At 40.3% G+C, this 20654-nt stretch overlaps 2 protein-coding genes across 2 annotated transcripts; one reads left to right on the forward strand and one right to left on the reverse strand.

Moving 5' to 3' along the window:
- Positions 1 to 952: 952 nt before the first annotated feature.
- On the reverse strand, positions 953 to 11755 carry slc20a1b (solute carrier family 20 member 1b). Its single transcript, XM_026339576.1, has 11 exons — positions 11472 to 11755; positions 9684 to 10410; positions 9066 to 9206; positions 8179 to 8264; positions 7736 to 7832; positions 4600 to 4719; positions 3222 to 3503; positions 2476 to 3094; positions 2126 to 2311; positions 1916 to 2000; positions 953 to 1701 (listed from the first exon to the last, which is right to left on the reverse strand). Exons 2-11 carry the CDS (start codon positions 10042 to 10044, stop codon positions 1540 to 1542), a joined length of 2139 nt encoding a protein of 712 aa, XP_026195361.1. The 5' UTR covers positions 10045 to 10410; positions 11472 to 11755; the 3' UTR covers positions 953 to 1539.
- A 3169-nt stretch (positions 11756 to 14924) lies between these two features.
- stard7 (StAR-related lipid transfer (START) domain containing 7) lies at positions 14925 to 20057 on the forward strand. Its single transcript, XM_026340185.1, has 9 exons — positions 14925 to 15004; positions 15399 to 15858; positions 16145 to 16308; positions 16458 to 16507; positions 16936 to 17046; positions 17218 to 17300; positions 17395 to 17494; positions 17601 to 17685; positions 17900 to 20057. The coding sequence occupies exons 2-9, from the start codon at positions 15404 to 15406 to the stop codon at positions 18076 to 18078; spliced, it is 1227 nt and encodes a 408-aa protein (XP_026195970.1). The 5' UTR covers positions 14925 to 15004; positions 15399 to 15403; the 3' UTR covers positions 18079 to 20057.
- The last annotated feature ends 597 nt before the right edge of the window (positions 20058 to 20654 follow it).

The following is a 20654-nucleotide window of genomic DNA, read 5'->3' on the forward strand; positions in this document are numbered from 1 at the left end:
TTTTTGATGACATTTGTGAGTGTGTAGTAAAACAAGTTCAACACCCGTATTTTCCCATTTTTATTTATTTATTTATTATTTTTTGTTTCAAATCCACAATTGTGGATTAAAGTATGTTGATGTGCTTTAAAAAAAAAAAAAAAAAAAAAAAAAAAAAAAACACAAAACCTCTTTGGTACCTAAGGGAAAATAAAACAATTAAGGCAACTACAGCATCTATAGGTCTCAAATGCATTTAGAACTGCTGCTATGACCACACACTGGTGGCATGCAACAAGTGTCTGCCCTCATTCAAACAAAGACCAGATCAACACCACACCACCCAGCAGGATAACTTCCAGTTTTTAGGTTCCTGTTCCTCTTCACTTACAACCTTAATATCAGATGGAAAAGAGGAAAGCTAGAGCAATGCAGCTGTCCAGAGCCAATGCAAATTCTACAGAAAAAGAGAAACCTACTGGGAAGTAGGTGATACCAGGTGAACTAGCAGAACAAGGCTGATGCAGGCCTAAAGCATTTAACCATCACTGATGATGCAATCAAGTTTTAACAGGAAACTTAAGGTCTTGTTTGAGAGCACATTTTTGCATTAGCTGACATTCTGTTGTAACATTTCCCAAATTCAAGTAACCAAGATATTTCAGGCATTTATGCCTGTGCTGATAATAAACGTGAAGCCTCAGGAGATTATGATGAAGGAAGTGAACAGCAAAATCCACCGACTAAAGATTCAGGCTTGACATTTCTTGCCATTTTATGCTAATGATACAGCATATCATATGATTCTGCAGGTCCTCATCCAGTGTGTACAGTGCTTCCACCACAGTAACTTTATGTGGCACAAACTACAATGCTCTGAATGTGACTAAATAATAGTACAACAGATGACATTCACAAACTGAAAAGTAAACTTTGTTCTATACCAGAGTGACTTAAAAAACAAAAAACAAAGGAAGCCTGACAAGTTCATTAACAAATACTTGGAATTGGGGAAACACAAACACATACACACCAATAACCTCATTTTTTCACCTAAAATACTGCTTTTTGCATTTACATTACTTTCAGCATGTTTTATGACTGGACAGTTACTCTGCAAAAGGCTAATACTGCATTTACTTGTTCATTTCTGTCTAATGTGTGTCAAAGTGAAAACAAAATGGTTGTATACACATAATTGCAAAGTAAAAAAAAAAAAATGGAAGAATGAATATTAGATAAGAAAAATCATTTCATACTTTCATATTAACTATTAATAGAATAATGAGATATGAAAAAAACAGGTCAGAACAAAGAAATGCAAGATTCCCACTGGAAGGCCCAAATGGAACAAACAGCAAATTTTAGGTTGAAAATGATGCAGCCAAGAACCACAGGCCCATATCACAAGTCCTTTTACAAGTAGTTCTACTTTTTTCCTTTTTTATCTAAAGGAGTTTGCTTGAGGTAAGCGATATATTTTGGCCTTCCAACTTCTCTACTTTTCTCTTGGTGCGCACTGGAGCCGATTCTTTCTCCTCCCCTGCTTGGGGTTCAGCCTCAATTTGGCAGGATGCCGTAAATAAATATGGCCATGATGGCAGCACTGATCAGGCCAGAGATGGGCACCGTCACAAACCATGCCATGAAGATGTTTCTGAACAGACGCCAATCTACGGCTTTCCTTGAACGCAGCCAGCCTACGGCAACCACAGAGCCCACCTGGAAACACAGTAGTTGTCAGATAAATCCGATTATCTTGTGTTAATTTGTAACTTCAAATGACCTGTCTGCATACCTAAAATATTACATTTTATTGAGGGAATGTCGCTCCACATTTGGACTGTCTACCAGACTGTTTACTGAAACCTCCCTCACACCAAATAGTCAGTTTCCTCATGTCTCATTCACAGACCACAGTGTTTGGCTGGCTTACCTTGCAGTGGGTGGTTGAGACAGGCAGGCCAATGTTTGAGGCTACCACGACAGTTAGGGCTGAGGCCAGTTCAATGCTGAAACCACTACGGAGAGAGCGGAAAAATGGCTCTGAGCATGACTGCTAAATTCAAAGACTGGTAATGTCTATAGAGGATGTGGTTTTATGACTAAGGATAAACAGGTTCTGTACTGTCTATGGAGTCTGTACCTTGAGGGGGTGATTGGGGTAAGGTCCCTGCCCATAGTCTGGATCACTCTCCGACCCCACACCCAGAGTCCAGCACAGATGCCCACGCCACCATAGAGGAGAATCCAAGTAGGTGTATGAGCGTTGGAAATCACACTACTAGTTTGGTAAACCAGCCACAGAGCTACCAATGGTCCAATGGCATTGCTGCAGAGGAAAGAACAAGGTTATTACAACACTGGCAGAAGATTTTGAACTGTGATAATTGAAAATGTGACCAGCAATACACCAATAAAACTAAAGTACTAGGCTGACTGGGCCATCAGGCTATATAAATAAAGTTTTATATGACCTTTATGGACTCTGCATACCTGACGTCGTTTCCTCCATGGGCAAAGGATCCAAAGCAGGCGGTGAGAATTTGGAGGAACTGGAAGAGAGTCGAGACTTCTGGTTTGTCTGCATCAAGCCTATCCTCATCCAGAGAGCTTTGGCTGCTACCTGCATCTTCCTTCCCCATTTCTAGTGTTACGTCAGCCTCTCCCAGCCCCTCAGGAGTTGTGTGCTCTGCCACAGCATTGCAGTAGCTGGTGTAACTGTCCATTCGCACACGTTTCCTTTCCTGGCTGCCTGACCCTGGGCCCTTTTCGCCATCCTCACTGGCACGGAAATCCCCTTCTTTATGTTTAAAGTCTCCATGCATGCCGATAATAGCCATGGTATAGGAAGTGTAGCTGTTGTTGCGTCGAATTGGCCGGTCACCTGCCTCACCCATGCAGTCACCAACCTTGGCCAGGTGAAGTTTGTGCAGTAGGTCCTTGTAGAGGCCAGAGTCCTTGTGGACTGTGTGGTACTGACTGTAACCGTTACTTGGCATCTGTGCTGGCCTATTGTGGAACTGAACCTGGTCGTTGAACTGGACCTGATGGGGAGTATTAGTGGAACCACTGCTGTGCTGAACCTGGTTGTTTGACTGAACCTGTTTGAGGGCTGAAGGAAGTGGCAAAAGGAGAAAAGTGAAAAATCATAAATTTTTATATGCATAAGAGTTACATCACACTAGATTATTAAATATATGAAAATGTACTAATAAGGGGTTGTTTCTTGGCACACTTACCACCATTAGCATTGCTGTAGTCAGTGTCATCAGAATCTCCAATGTCAAATGCTACCTTGTGTTCCTTGTTATTGTCGACATCATCAGAATCTCCAATGTCAAACGCCACCCTGCGCTCCTCGGGGGCAGCCTGAGTTTGAGCAGAGGGGTTTTGATTGACAGCTGTGGTGGCAGGCATAGATGTCTCCTTGGAAGTCTGTTTCAGGATTGGACAGTGGGCCTCCCTCAGCTCCCTTTTTTCCATCAAGGGGCTCTCAGAGGGGCTGGAAGACTTGATATCTCCTAGAAGGGGAGGAGTTGAATGAGATATCCCTAAAGTCACGTCCAAACATATGTACATACAGCAGAGAAATCCGAGCACAGCATGTAACTTCATTTTAACCTATGCTGTAGGATGCTTTAAGAGTTGCATAACCAGTCTAAAAAAAACAAAACCTTTATCCCATAATGCCACGTTACCTACATTCAAAAGAAAGCACCTGTGTTCAGAGGATCAGATGAATGATTATGATCTTATGAAAGGGCTTGTAAAAGACATCAAGACTTAACAACACAATACACACTGGTTCACATGACACGTGTTCGTGGTTTTAATGTGCATTAGATACTCAGTAACAATATTTTCTATGTAGTCATCATAGGAGCTCTGACTCAGTTGGCTACATTTCATTATCTAAACTGGTCAAAACTCAAGCAGTCCCTCAGCTGCATGCACTGCAAATGTCAATGCCTTAAGCCAACCTGTACTTATTTTAGTCAAGGAGGTAAAGACCAATTAGTTGATCACTTTGACCCAATTAAACAGTCTAGATGGAAGCTTACTGAGACAGTTCATGTTTGGTCACATAAACCTGCCATGTCTCTATGAGACATTATTCAAAAAATATGCAAAGTAGTCTTTCATAAGGTAGTGCCAGATCCTTCTCTTTCAAAAAAGTGTTTTATAAATATGGGTATAATAAGCTCAGTAAATAACATTTTAATTCAGCAATATAATGAAGCAGGTGTAAACTTATCATGAGACCACTAAATGTAACAGCAGGTCAGCAGGAAGAGCAATAAATCCATCAACATTAAGGCTGAATAGTGTTCCCCTTCAACAAAAGCTGTTTTCAGAACTATCTCCACTACAGCATAATACAGTTTTAGTTTTTTTGTTTTTTATAAACAAAACAAAATATCCCTGAGCTCCATCTGCTGGATTAATGAGGCCCAAGGTTACATTTGCAATACTAAATCCCTCTCATTCAGTGGTTTGCACATCTTTTAAATGGTTCCCAGTTTCTTTTGACTACTGGGATTTGAGAAAGATTAGGTTACAAAAAAAACAAACCAACCAACAAAGAAACAAACAAAACAACAAAAACATGCAACTTACGTTCAATCTTCTTCTTGAGGCGCGGACAGACAATAAACCAGACCACAATGCCAGTCAGCAGAGAAAAGGCCAATGAGATGAGCAGGATGCCCCACCAAGGGATGTTGTCAAATCCAAGCACTGAGGGACCACCAGGTGTCACAGACAGAACCAGACATACACAGAGAAAAATAGAAAAAGGATTGTTTTAAAAAGAAACAACACATTAACATGAAAATGTGTATTTACAAAAGGAACCTGAGGCTATATCAGGATAACAAAGTGTCAGGAGAAGGGGGATATCCGTTTGTAAGAAAAACAGTACGGGGTCATAACTTCAAGACGTCTGACAAAGCCAGCCATCTTTGGTTGCAGCTGTGAGCATTGCATGAATGGTTGACTGCATTGCTTCATTGTGCCATGTCCAGTTAAATATGGAAAGCATGTTATGTAACACCTTATAGGTGAAAGAGCAAAATGTCACCATGACACCAATCCCTGGAAACAACTACACGTGGACAATGAGCTCCTTAAAAAGGCAACATTATTTAGGAAGAAAACAAAACAAAACAAAAAAAAAAAAAAAAAAAAAAAAAAAAAAAAAGGGGAGTCATTCACTAGAGCTGTTAGCTGTAGCAATAAAGGCACTCTCTTGCCAAGCCTGCAGCAAAGCCAACGCAGCAGAAGTATGTGTATGCAGCAAAGGCAGGCAGAAAGCAACTCTTTAAAATTTCCCAAGGGACAGTCATTTCTGTCATACAAAGAAGATTCAAGACAGCAGTGTGGCTGGAAAATAACAAAAGCTGCTGAAGATTCCAACACCTCTGGTGAGGTGACCTTGGCCATGCACCTAAACCTAACCTCTACTAGTTCTAGATCATTATGGGAAGTTTAGGATAAACAATAAGAAAATGTGGCCGAGTCCACAGTGCAGCCTCTCCAAAGTCACGCTGCAGCATGATACTGCAGAGCATCTAACTGTTGATTTAGTTATGCAATGGAAGCTTTCTCCTTTCAGGAGCCATAAGAGGAAAAAACAGACGGTAGCTCTGTCACAGTATGTTTCACAGAAGTGAGACACAGGTGTGATTCAGCTAGACAGTTCTGGATATTACTGAATAGTATTTTCCAGGAAACAAAACAGAGCTCAGGGAAAATTCTTAATGGACTTATAAAAAATTAGCCTGCATCTAGAGGACTGATACACTCACACAAAAGGGTAGGTTTATACCGCAACAATGCAGTGGGATGAATAGGACTGCACAGGAAATGGAACATTTAACCACGGCTCTGATGCAAACCCCTCCCTGAAACCCCTGTATTCAATGACCTACATTGCACAAGAACATGTTTTTGCTGTTTTTTTTCCCCACCCTAACTACTGTACATGCTGTCCACAACCAACAGTTGGAAGTTGTGATTCACTTGGCAACAAACTTCTGGTTTATTTGTCCTTACTCTTGTATAGAACAAAGTAGCAGCACTCACCAGTGTATTACACTTAATTGACAACTGCAGCAGGCATTAGAACTGAGAATATATCCAAGTCTAATTGTCTGTCCTCACAATAACTATTTAATAACAGCCTCTAAAGAAATTTATCCCCCAAGACCATGGCTTAAGTTTTTTTAAAGGGCATTTATTCTATATTGTATAAGTTATGTTGACTGTTTGGAGTGCCTGGGGCAACCAGTGTCACCAGGTGTTTGTTCTTCTAGAGGGCACTTGAAAAAGCTGAAGGGTGCCAATTAGGTAGCAGCACATGTAGCAGTTTATGTGACATTTCCCAGAAGGTAAAAAATTAATTAACTGTTTATAGTATCTCTATAGATGCCTTGAAGAGTTGACAGTGATTTTATACTGATAAGTTGTAAGTCTTGTAATCTTGAGGAGGAATTATGTTCATGGGTAGATATTTTAGAAGTCTATTGACAGCAGCTGAGTGATTAATAAGGTGTGAAGAACTTAGACACACTATGCGTCATCTGTGATCAACAGCTGACCCTTAAATTCTTCAGACCAAATGGCAATTTCTGCACATGCTGACTTTGAATTTCTAGTGCTGGTGTATGTCCTGCGTATAGGAATGTGCTGTGAGATGGCTGGTGTCCAATCACACAACTATCATAGGCTCTAGATCAGGGGAACACTGAGTCCTATCGCAGAAAACCAAACATACTGTTCTCAGTCGGCTGCAGATAGCGTTGGTGCATTAAAGTGCATATATCAGCAATTAATTCTGTTTGGCCATAATACTACACAATAGAAAACTTGGTTAGAATATGCTATTAATATAGCACTATAGTACTTTTTAGAAATCTACTTACATTTTAAATTAAACAACGGATCCTCAATTACCTATAATTCATATTTTTTGTTGTTTCATTATTGGAAGACTGATGATGCAGGAATTTGAGAATTATGTTTCACTAGTTTTCACAGCAGTCTTGAAGCTTTAACACGGAGCCTGAATGGTGAAAATTTGTCTTAAGTGCACAAAATATTTATGAGGTACCCAAATACAGGTCCTCATATACAGGGAGTAAAGGGACTTAATGCAACTTTACAGAAATTTGTGACTAAACAGGGTAATAGACTATGGTGAAACTACAAGTGTTCTCCTCTCTGAGTGTGTTGATGTGTAGACACACATCAACACACCATATCTGGTCAAACTCTGGCCTCTGGCAGCCATTTAATGGCCCAGGCCAGCTAACATCTTGAACTTTTAGGCCCTGTAGAGAGAAAAGAAACAAAGGAGCAAAAGTTGCTTATTTAATAAAAAGGTTTCATGAAGACAAACAACCAACAAGTATTCAGAGCATTTCTATATTAATTCTGAGCAGCACACAACTATGACCACATTCAGCCACCCTTTACTTCCTTTTTCCTCCTCCATGTCTGAAGGGTACAGACAGTGGCATCAAGAGTTAAGAGAAATCTCCCTGTTGTGCTCCACTCTAACTTCATTCCAGCTATGACCCACATACAACCACAAGCAAGAGAGGCCCAAAAACATGTTAAAATAAACACTGCTCCTGTGTCTGGTTCAGTCTGGAATATATGCGGGTATCCAGCTGTCTGAGAGTGCAGTTTATTTTAAGCTGTGGCTGCAGGCAGGCATGCAGAGCAAAATGACTGAAACAATGATACTCACCCGGCGCTCCAGTGTACATGATGGAGAACAGGTTAATTCCCATTGTCATTGCATAGAAGACAGGCAGGGCCTTCAGTCCATTGGGTACAGGGTCTTTCTACAGGGACAAAACCAAACACTGTCAGAAATACAAATTTTATAGTGAGAATAACACTTGCTCTGTATTGCCATCAGGTTACAGTTAATGACTTAACAAGGACATGGTGGTAACTTGAACCTTGTTGAACGTAACAAACATTTCCTCAATTTCATTTTGAGCGTGGACTAATACAGTGAATTGAAACTGACCTTAACATGTCACACAGGAAGGTTTCACATACACACACACACACACACACACACACACACACACACACACACACACACACACACACACACACACACACACACACACACACACACACACACACACACACACACAAAACTGGAATCAGCCAGCTTACCTTGCGTAAGATGAACACGCGTACAAAGTAGAAAACAATGCCAGACATTATTCCAGATAAAAGAGGACTCAGGAACCAAGAAGCAACTAAAAAATAAAAAGAAACTGCAGTTTAGTATACATGTAATCAGTGACAAATCTGTTAAACCATAATAAAAATTCTGTCTATGGCAAGTGTTGAAATTATAACAAGCAACGAAATCAAGGACAAGCCTTGTTTTAATAGCACTATTGTAACTAAGAAGTAACATGTGATCAGGTTTCACAGGACTGTACAAAGACATTCTGCTAATCTTCCTTGAAACATTTTTTCTAGGAAATGCAATACCTGTTGGAAACGAACAGTCGGGTCGGGTCTAAACAAGAAATCTCAACTCAGTTTACATCTCAGCTTTAGCAGTTGATACATTTGACTATAAGGTAGTAACATTCATTTCTTTGTAAAGTAGACATTCTTTGGTTATTTTGGCAACACAGCTACAACACTAAGTCATGTGGATAGTCAAGATGATAATTTACACTTCAACTCTTAAAACAATAGCTCTCCTTGTGTGTATTGCTGTAAAGCTTTGAGTAAATTGCTACATGTGGTGAAAAATGACAATTGATGGTCAATTCCATCAGAACATCCCATTACAATATTAAAAAATAAAACTCTCATATTTCTGTTTTCTGTGGGTTTAACTCCAAGTCTGCATTTCAGCTTCCAGATCCACAATTCCAGATCCAGTAGTCAATTAAAGAGAATCAGAAACAGATCAGTGGCTAATGTATTATACACCATGCACAACCAGTAACACCTAGACATTAATTTAATATGGTCTAATGAAATTCAACCAAACCATGTGGACATTTTTTGTGATCAGCTGATTAAAGTGTCTGACTTACCAATACGAAGCAGTTCCAACCATCTGACGCCCTGCTGGCCTCTGGCAACCAGCGAGAAGCCGATGGTAGCACCAACAATGCAGTGTGTTCCAGAAATTGGGAGCTTAAGGAAGGAAGCGGCCAGCTGCCACACAGCAGAACCTAATGATAAAAGGTATTGATCAAATTAGACAAGATGTTGACCTCAAAACAAGCTTTTCTAAATACCTTTGCTGACAACTTAAATTTTTTTTTTTTTTTTTTTACAACTCAGTAGTCTGATTGTCTCCTTGTAAAGTCAAAGTACTGTAGAAACTGGTAAATGTTAAAAACCTGTTAAACATTTGAAGTAGTCATAGGAATTATTTATTGCTTATTTTGACATCTGAAATCAGACATTTCACCCAAAAAATACAGTTTGGTCAATTTTCCTATTTAATGATTCATTTATTAAACTCAAGTAAAAAATTACCAATTTCCATGATCAGTAACTGCCCTATTCACAGAAGCTGGCTTGACATCAGCATTTTTTTAGTTGTAAGAACCAAAATGTCAAGGCCTACACGCCACCGAGTTCTGTTCACAGAGTTCAGTGACCACACGTTTAATTACATGCCAAGATAAGCTGCAGATACTCACCAACCATGGCACTGACAGATCCAGCCATTAAAACGTGTTCAGAGCCGTTGTACATGCCCACATCGATGATACCTTTACGGATAGTTTCGCTCACTTTGGCCCCCAGAAGCACAGAGCCTAAAGTTTCAAAGACTGTGGCCAGGATGCATGCCTGTCGCAAGGTGACCACTCCAGAGCCAACAGCTGTGCCAAATGAGTTGGCAACATCATTGGCACCCACAGAAAAGGCCAAGATGAAGGCGATGATGAAGCCGACAATCAGCAGCCACATGTAATCTGTCAGCGCAGTTTGGCCCTGACTTGTCAGTCCTACTGTAGTGGCGAGTATGACTGCAGTTGCAGTTGCAGTTGTTGAAACCATGATTGCGGGCTATATAGGGTTTGCTTCACAATCTTAAAGGGAATGAATGCCTGTCAAAATTACTTTCTAAATAATGCTATTTAAACAGCAGCTAGTAAAATAAAGAGGTACAAGTTAAAATAAATAATTAGCTTCTACTTAGGCTCACCTGCCTTAACAGGATTTCTGAGAATTAACAGTGCAAACTTGTAAAGGTTTTCCTGGGACTAACCAGAAAACAAATAAGGTAAATAGAGGTATAGTGAGGGCGTATTGCTATCCTGTAATCAAACTAGATATGTCGCTGTTCTTTGGGTACTGTGCTATTAAGCAGTTTGAATAGACAGCCATTGTGCAACTGTAACTGCAGATGAGCAGGGGTACATCCTGAAAAAGACAGAAAAAGACAGTTTCACCAACTGTTCCTGCTGATAACCACTTTTATTTTCGTAAAAAACACACAGCAAAGATACTGACACGGATAAAGCACGAAAGTGAAATGAGTGTTGACAGTCACACTGTCTAAAAATTGCATAAGACAGGGTAATCTTAGATAGGTGGAAAAAAAAAAATCCATAGTAAACGTTTAATCCGGAAGAACGACCTCTGACAGCCCAATGGGAAGCCATTTTTGTAAGTGCCGCAGAACGGGACCCGCGATTTTATTACCACTAACGTCCTCGATTTTGACACAGATACGTCACTTTTTTTTATTATACATTATTCTTTTGTGGCCGATGGGAGCTAAACAGTGCCTCGTCTCCAGAAGACATCACAGTTTTGTCTTACGTGTGCACGTGTCGTCGTCCATTCATTGAGCCCTATTCGCACATGTAGAAACAGCTCGACCGGTCTAGACTGGTCGCTAAGTCTTTCATTTGCAGTTGCAGTCGATATAATGGCTACTGGGCTTATTTTGTACCATTTCACCCATGTTTTCCGTGCTTTTTTCCTACTCTTGGTAAAGGAGGACGCAACCGGATGTGACTCACTTTGGGGAACCCAAGCCACAGATGCGGTACTACGACCGACCGACCGGGCAGTCACCGTCGAGCTACTTTCAATGACGTCCCAAGTGATGTTAGCTTAACATCAGTGCAAATCACCGTTTTCTTACGGTCTGGGTCGTTAACCTTGCTTCGGGTCACATGTTAACACAGACTAAGCCAACCACTAACAACCACAATCAGCTCCAGGTGAAACAAAAGCTTGGTTTGAGTTAACAACACAAGTGTCTGTTTTAGCTTTTTACTAACGGACCCTTCGCATCAGTTGTGTTGTAGTTAGCCACGGAGCACAATGGTTTCTCACTCACGCTAGCGTAAGCATTAGCTTTACGTCAACACGGAATAATGACGTTAACCTCAGTTGTGGTGGTCTGCGAACGACGTTAAATTATAAGGAGCCCTTTGCAAAGACAGACGACATAAAGAAGGGATAAAACTCACCACACGTTGCAGTTGTCAGTCCTTTAAGAATCGCTCTTGCTAGCCAGTAAGCTAATTAGCGCGCGCGCACCGACCCTACCGTTACAATAGCGCGCGCGGGATAATGAAAAATTAAACGGATTATGTAATATAACCCACTCACAAAACTGCCTCGAGTTTAAAATAAATAACGCGTGTATGCCTAGCAGATTCGATGTGAAATAAATCCCTCTTTTAAAATCCAGAAACGTCTCAAATTGAATGAGAAACTCCGCTGCCGCATGTGTAGAACTTGCTCGTGCCGGTATGGGCTGCGGGCGGGGGCTCCTTTTTTTTTATTGGCTGTCTCTACGATAAGTCCCGCCCCCTCCCCCCGCCTCCACCCAGCTGTCATCAACACTCCACCCCACCTTTCTTCAACGCATCATGTGCTCACGCAGGGGTGTAGTGCAGCGTCCCAGCTCACCGCGGAGTCTCCAGTTACAGCATTTACTTTTCTCTGCATTCCCTCATTTCTACTCACAAACACCACTAGCACTCACGTCCTGCTACGTTCAATACCTGCAGTGTACGTTACCTACCTGCATGTCGGCCTGTGTAGCTGTGTATAGTGGTGGATTGTAGCAAAGTGCTTTAGTCAAGCATTAAGTCTAATCTTTGAAGCACGTATATATATATATATATATATATATCCTGCTTTATACTTACTCATGCTTTATTTAAGTAAAAGCATGCTAAAAAAAATATAAGTAAAGCTCTTCATGCAGTATTCACTTTAGTGGGCTACAAAGCAACAAAATCTAGTTCAAATAGATCATACTTGCTGTAAACATCTATACAACAATTATTAATTCAAATGTTTTTTTTGTTTTTTTTTAATGCTCCTACTCTGCTACAAGACAGAGCAGGGATTTGTTGTTCTTTGTGCTGCTCTTGCCCTATATATTTATTGAACTTCTACAGTTACAGATCAAGTCATTATTGGCCTACACAACACCTTTGATGACGTAATATAATACATTTCAACAGGTCAGCACACGGACACAAACTAAATAATGTAATCCATCTCTGTTTTTTTGTTTGTTTGTTTTTATTTTAGAAAACATAAATTGTCGCGTTCTACATTTCAAACCTCGTGGACCCTAACAGAAATAAACCCATAATACCAACTGCTTAATGAGACACAATGTCACTTTGAAACAGTGCAGGAAAACGCCCGGCGGTGGTGGTGTTGACTGCACTGCACAAGACTTGTCATTCATTCAAGTGCGCTCGACCGGAAATGATAACAACATTCACCCATCTAACAAAAGTGGTTTTCTTTAGTTATTGTTCTTTTACTGCATTCGTCGACAGAGACGTGATATGCTGAATGAAACGAGTATTCAATAAGCGTAGCAAAAATACAGCTGATTAGCAGCCACAATGTGCATTTCAGTGGCAGCAACGAGGAGACTGAGGATTTCGCAGTTGAACACACACTCATTATTCATCTATGCCTACATACGATAATAACGTGAACACACATACTTATTAATTTATATTAAATTACACTTAAATGGACCTTGACGTCACCTCTTTCGAGAATCATGATAAGTCCTTGCCACTAATCTATAGTTCATTTTGTTTGTCCGAGCAGCACCTGAAGGCAGCATTTCGCAAAGGAAGGAGTGGCGCTCCCAGCTGCTGTACCCCAGTTTAAAAACCAGAAAATTCCAGAACTGCATTCGTGACTTGAAAGGGTTTCATCTGCGTCTTCTTTAACTCCTACCTAGAAGTTACTCCCACTAATAACAACACATAAATTCCTCCCTTTCCAGTAGCCAGGGGCCCGTTACAGAAACATCACCGCATCTTAACCAAAGATTACATTATAATGTGACTGTACCAATGTTGTGATCGCTCCCACGCCACGAGGCACGATTATGCTATTAAATCGATCAAACAGATGAATTAATACAATATTATGAATACAAGATGCGGAGCTTTATTTTAAAGTTTATGCTGAATTAAGAAAAAACTGAAGAAAAAGGTGATTTAGTAGTTTGGTTTAGAGATAAGAGATAAGTAAACTAAAAAGCACATGCTAGATGTTTACACAAGTCTTTTCAAAACATCTTGGCTCATAGTCTTATGAAACTAACATTTTTCAAACTCTGATGAGCAACACTCTCATGACTTCCATATACTGTAAATGCTGCTGGTTGCATGTGGTTGCTGGATGGGTAAATTACGCGAACCTAATGCAATGACACTGTGTCATAGGAAAGATACAGTGTGTAAACATTTAGGTTCTTACCTTTGGAATATAAAGTTTATAGAGATATTTGACGCCTCACTCGCTGCACAAAATGTTTAAACAAATAGCTGAATGAATGGCAGGGTTAGACAAAGAAAATGCAATGCAATGCATGTACAGGCTTGCTTCCATTGATTCCTGGGGAGCATAATGATACCATAATAATAATAAAAAGAAAAACACTGCTGAATTGAGTGTACACAATAAGTCAAACCCAATGAGCCAGATGCGCTCGCATATCTATTTTTAAGCATAATATGGGTAATCTGTAACTTTGAACAGAGTTTATAACACACGTACAGCCTCCAGTGTGCTCCTAGAGCAACAGTGTTCTCTGCATGATTGAACGGCGCCATCTGGCGTACATTAGTTTAATATTACATTTTACATCTTTATCTTTTAACTGCTTCAGGCAATTTTCTAATTTAGCTGTCGCAGGCGAGTTTCAAATATAAATAAATAAATAACTTTTAGTCTCAATAGCTTTATAGGCACTGTAGAATGGGTTAAATCCTTGGATGACAGTATTTTTACTCTTCAGCACATACACAAATCCATCCTATCCTTAAATGTGGTTGGTTATAACATAACAAGCAGCCGTGGTTCCGGAGAGCCGTAGGCCTGTTGGTTTGACATCTATATGCCCTTCATAAGTTGATTAGCTGGATCAGGTGTGTTCATTCAATCAAAAGCTGTAAAGGCAGGGATAGTTGAAGAACAAGTAGTGCTGTGGTTCTCTAGGACCAGGGTGGCCCACACGTTATAACACAAAGGTGCGACACGTGTTCGAAACCTATGTACGTAAAAGCACGTGGTGAATCGTGCTAATACTGGTGACTTTGGATTGAAACAGCGACACTGACTGTCGACTTCGACTTCCTCTTTCCAGTCTGGCTTCAGTTTTTAGTTGAACGCTGATCCTGGACTGAAGTCGTCCTGCACTACAACAGCTAACTCAAGAAGCTGAAACGCTAAATCTGATCTCAGTTCAATGTGAACGCTGAAGAGGGATCTTCATGGTCGAGGGGCTGGACCACACCCGACAGCCGTACATGCTAGTTCCTGCGCTGCTAGATTTAAGACGGACTACCTCATGGACCAATTATATTTAGTCTACAACAACAAACACCCAATCAGCGCTGGTTTCAGGGTTTGGAAGGCGGGGTTTCCGAGTGACTGTAAGAGTAGGAAGAGGAGGTCAAATGCATTGCAAGAGTTTGAAAAACGTGAGGCTGTCTCCTGGAAAGATACACAGGTAGACAATTGTGTCGGGATAGGTTATAATAGGTGATCAAGCTTTCAGGACAGTTATTAGAGTTTCGGATATTCAGAAATAGGAGCTGGATGTAATATGGGTTGTACTTTGTTCGTGTCGCACTAAAAGACCGTTAACAGATAACGTTAGCTACCGTAATGCTAATGTGACATGTCGCATGTTCGTAGACAGCTCAATAACCTATGCTGACCTAAAGCCAGTGTAAAAGTATGACCTTTACTAGCCAGAAGTCCATATAATCACCTTTATAAACGTAATGCATGGTGCATAACCATAAAGCATTAACTTTAGCATCGAAATACGCTAGCTAGCCGCTGCACTTTGCTTCCTTTAGCATTGATTTTGTCTTTGGGAACTTGTGTCACGGTCACAGCTGTCATGTTTCACTCTGTGCCCCGTCGTCCGATCTGTGAGTTTGGTGCACATGCAATGAGGCTTCAGAGCTGCAGGTCATTCAGGCGGACTGTCGAGGAGGGCAGAGACAAGCTCGAGAGGGTCCCATGGCTAAGCAGAAGCACAGGCCTGCTGTTGTCCTGGCTCAAGAGGGCAGGTGTCGATGCCAGTGAGACCGTGAGCTCTGGCCAGAAGAGGAAAGGATTGCTCTCCATATTTGCAGACCACTGCAGCTTTGTGACCGGACACAGGCTCCGACGTGCTTGCCAGATTGGCGAGCTTTACTCCAACCTGTACTCCGAGCGCACCAGGTGGACCCTGGTTGGGAGCATATGGCGCAGGTTTCAGAGCAAGCACGCCCCCAGTGGGAAACTTGTTGCGGCCCTGGCTGGAGTTTTCATGTGGGAAAATGAGAAGATCAAAGATGAGGAAATCCACAGGTTGGACATCTTTCTTTAAACTCTCATGCGTATGCATCTCTGTTTAGAGTGATACAGTATTGGAAACACAGAACCCTCACCACCATCAGCAAATTGCCATTAGAGTCTATGCAGAAGAGCATTTAAGCTGTTTTGCAGAACCTTGCTTATATGTTTCATACACTTCTCTTCCTTTATCAGTCATGCATATGTGTAGAGCTTTGTTTCTGTTAATTTAACTATCATTTAAATGTCGGCTGTGCACCATACTAAATGACTTATCTTGATACTTGCATCCTATTTCAAGGTGTGGACTAGAGTTGCAGACACTGGAGCCAGCAAAATGTCTAAACACATCCTCTGGGACTATGACTGGACAGCAAGATCCAAGCTGGGAAATTGTGATGGAGAAGAAGGATTTTAGAGTTTGGAGGCGGCCTATTCCTAACAGTCACCTTTATGAATACAGAGGTCAGCCAACACAATCTCACATGTTTAACCAGGTTCCTGAAACACAGATAAAACACACATTTACCTTCTTTGGTTTTGTGCTTCGAGTGTTTCCTTTATTTGTGTTAATATGGATATGATTCGACATCCTTTCTTTGTTTTCTTCGCAGTATTGGGCTCTTACAGTGATGTTACACCAAGACAGTTTTTCAACGTACAGGTACAGTCTTTTTAAATGTATATTTCAGTCACAGTAAACACATAGTCAAAAGCCGTCTCATTCTTGAAGTTTCAGATGATGGAAATGTTTGTATTAATTGAATACAATTACAGCTATGCATTTATATTTAACTGAAAATAAAGTGGATGCAGATTTGATATTTATAGCAACGTGACCTAGCTGCAAAACAAATTTGGAGTAAATAAAGTTGAAGTCAGACTTCATCAGACACATCGGCTGTTGTATTCACGGGTTGTGTATGTGGCATATTTACAGGCATGACCACTTTAATTACATTTCCGTTACTCATCAGCTCTTGCACAAGCTACATGTTAGTGTTGTAAATGTGCAGTGTCAAATCCGCTGTAGCATTTAGTGTAATGTAATTAGTTCCTTAGTCTTGACCTATTGTTTCCCCTTTCCTCCAGCTTGATACAGAGTACAGGAAAAAGTGGGATTCTCTGGTTATCAAGCTCGAAGTGGTGGACCGAGATGCTGCTACAGGCTCTGAAGTTGTGCACTGGGCTACACATTTTCCTGTGAGTTTCTGTTGATTACCATTATTCCTGTATTGATGATGCTATTTTTGGGGGCACATTTTCCCTTTTCATCCAACCACACTCTCACAGCTGCAGTGATAGTTTGTCAAGAGAAACTATTAGCCAGGTTATATTCTTGTTTATATAATCTTGTTTAATCTCCTTTCACAGTACCCCATGTACTCAAGGGACTACTTGTATGTACGCCGCTATTTTGTTGATGTCAACAACAACCTGATGATCTTGGTATCCAGGTGGGACTTTAAAAATATAGCTTTCTGGAGGTTTTGATAAATAGCTAGTTGAACAATGTCACATAAATCTGAAATATGTCATTCTGTTGTTCAGAGCTGTGCAGCATCCCAGAGTCCCAGAGACTCAGGAATTTGTGAGAGTCCATTCATATCAGTCAAAGATGGTCATTCGCCCTCACAGGTCCTTCGATGAGGTTTGTGGTTAATGTGTTGCTACACAAATAAATGCCTTAATATATCTTGCATTCAGCATTCTGTGCTTTGTATCCACTGACTCTGACTTTATGTTTTTCTCAACAGAATGGATTCGATTACCTGCTGACTTATAGTGACGACCCTCAGACTGTATTTCCTCGTTACTGTTTGAGCTGGATGGTGTCGAGTGGTGAGCTCTTCTTTCTAGTTGAAGCTGATTAGGGTTTTGTATAATGATTTATATATCATTGTGGGGGAACCATGTTTTACTTGCTGTTACATTCAGATTTATTAGCATTTTTATACTTTGTAAATGTATTTTGTTCCTCAAATAGTACTTCGTAATGTATGAGAATGTGTGTTCTTCCTTCATAATACGGAGTTTCTCCCTTTGTACCTGGTAGGTATGCCTGATTTTCTAGAGAAGCTACATACTGCTGCCTTGAGGGCGAAGAACTTGGAAGTGGGAATCCATGACTATGCAGGTGTCATTAAATCCAGTGATACAAGCCGCCAGCCGAGCCAGGAGCGTCTAAGTGGAGAAAATCCACACACAGGTGGACCTGGGCAAATATATGCTTGAGATGGTAATTTTATGGAGGGGTTATGTTGCTGTGTTTTCATTTGCACTTGAACCCAAATCGAACCCTCCAACCCCAACACTTTGGGTACACTGATTGAACTGCAAATGGACCGTGCAACCTACATAGAGTAAATACACATATTGTGGAAGTCCCTCCATAGACTTTGTTTATGTAGGTTGTAGATGAGATGTCACAAGAACAATGCACTGTGTTGGTGGCAGCATTACTGTTCTTTGGAGGAATTGTTGCCATGGAAATTATCATCCAGATTGCTCGCCTTGGCACAGTGTTTGCTTAGCCAAAGCAACATGGCATTTTTTGTCTCCTTTGATGATGATGTATGTCCTGCAACCATTGATAATATCGAGACAAATTCCTAACCGTGCAGATGCTTTTTGCCAAAGCGATGTTGTTCTCAGTTTAGACTTAAGCTTAAAGGCAGTTCAGACCGCCAGGATTGACATGCCTGTTTTAGCGTCTGTGGTGTGATTTCAGGGGAATGTCGCTGAAATTGTTGTGCAGTATTGGAGAACAGAAACTCTGACTGACGCCTGGTCAACATTATCACATAAACATAAAACTATACCTGAGGCAGATGAAGAACTGGGGCCTCTCTGGGGAACACTTTCTAATATGTTTCTTCATTTCAAGGAATTAAAGCAACTGGCTTCCTTTTGGCTTGCAGCAGGAGAGACTGAATTTCATATTACTGGATGGGATGAATTGAATGAAAAAAAAAAAAAAAGATGCTGTTGGAAAATCTGTCTACAGAAATGAAAAAAATTAATTTAACAGAAAAAAAACTTGGTTTGCTGTCTGTCTCACCATGTTTGTCTGATTGCTCTTAACCGCCAACATTAACAAAACAGCCTTCTAAATATAAACCAGTCCTTCAGCATTAGGGGCATAGTGTCTTAAAACAACCACAAAAATCCTCAAACAATGGTACTAATGCGCTTCCAGCAAGGTAACCCCACAGAGAGACATTTCAATAAACCAGTGTTTTGTTTTGTTTTTCCTTCTAAGAGTAATATACAGCACTTGTGCCACATCACAGTCCATTTGTATTTGATACTAGTATAAAAATGTTAAACCTTTTCAGCTCAGAACTGAATTGGTCAATCCCAGTGGTAACAGCTGTCACTTTAGTCTGCACTACTGGATTTAAGAATATGTTTTGTTTGTTTGTTTGTTTGTTTGGAGTGTTTTTTTTTTTTTTTGTTTATGTTCCTGTAGATCACGTGGCGCCATTCTAAACTTGTTTTATTAATGTGGTTTCTGATACGACATAGAATTCATCCTTCCAAATGAGCCTCCTGATTTTGTAATTAACTATTCGCAGGAGGTGTTATGAATGTACAAAGAGCACCGTGTGCTGTGGAATAAAACATCTCCTAATAAAGTACAGTGTTTACAGCCTGACATTCTGGTGCAAATATCTTGAAATAATTTGTGAAACACATCTCATCTTGTACTATAATGTAATGTCGTATTCATATGTGGTACATCGGAGTGAATCCGTGGCAGTTAACTGTTGCTGAAGCAGTACATTGTGGGAAAAGTAGTATCCCCATTGTGTCAAAAGTCTTTGTATTTAATACTTCTATTCTGGTGAGAAACATTTCCTGCTTTTTAATTAAAAAATATGTCAAATGTAAAGTCGAAACAAAATGTTTGTTTTTGATATTTATCTTGTGCGGTCAAACAAAACCTTAACCCAATTAAATAAGTGGTATGCAACAATTGCTAATATTCAGCTTGAGAATGTACCATTTTTATACCGTTATCTGAAGTTCTCATTGTCCTTTTTTTTTCTCTCAGTATAACAGTTGTGATTAACTACCATGTGAATTACTTTAGCAACAGAAAAGTGATCATGTGGATATGAACTGATGCACTTGTAAGGCTCTGTATTTTAAAAATTACTGAATTGGAAGAGCGACTGATCAGATCAAATAAAAATATCTCACTGTGTTCAGCTGTTGCTTGGAGAGCACTCTGTTTTGACCCAGTCTTGGTAGAGAGGAAGGTGATTAGCCCTCTGTTTATGCAAGGCAGCAACTGTAGTCTAGTCTAATGGGATAATCTGTAAACCCTGTCTGCACAGAAGGTCAGTGACGAACCTCACAGAGAAGCTTCACGGTTTACTGGGAGCACCGTCTGTTCGACTGGTCAAATATACTGACTAAACAACTATGTTGCACATCAATACAGGTTTTAAACTGAATGTACCATGTTCCAATTGTAACAGCTGTTTTGCACTTGGTTACTTTCATATTAGAGACAGGAGATGATGTATTTGCCGTAGTGTCTGCACACTGTCTCTAAATTTGGTTGCATTGGTTTATGTAGACATTCAGTCTCACAGGAGACTTGTTTTATTAGGGGAACTGTAAATACTAAAATTAAAAATGCTTTAATTGAATTCTTCAGTTTCAGGGTCCTGGTGTTGTGCATTTGAGCTTCATTTAATAAATTGCATTTAAAACGGTGGTAGCTGCTGTATGTAGCACAAAAACTACAACTGAGGAAGTAATATAGCACAACCCAGCCACAGTGACAGTGCAATTCTAAA

This window comes from Anabas testudineus, chromosome 22 (genome assembly GCF_900324465.2).
Source record: "Anabas testudineus chromosome 22, fAnaTes1.2, whole genome shotgun sequence".
NCBI classification, from domain to species: Eukaryota; Metazoa; Chordata; class Actinopteri; order Anabantiformes; family Anabantidae; genus Anabas; species Anabas testudineus.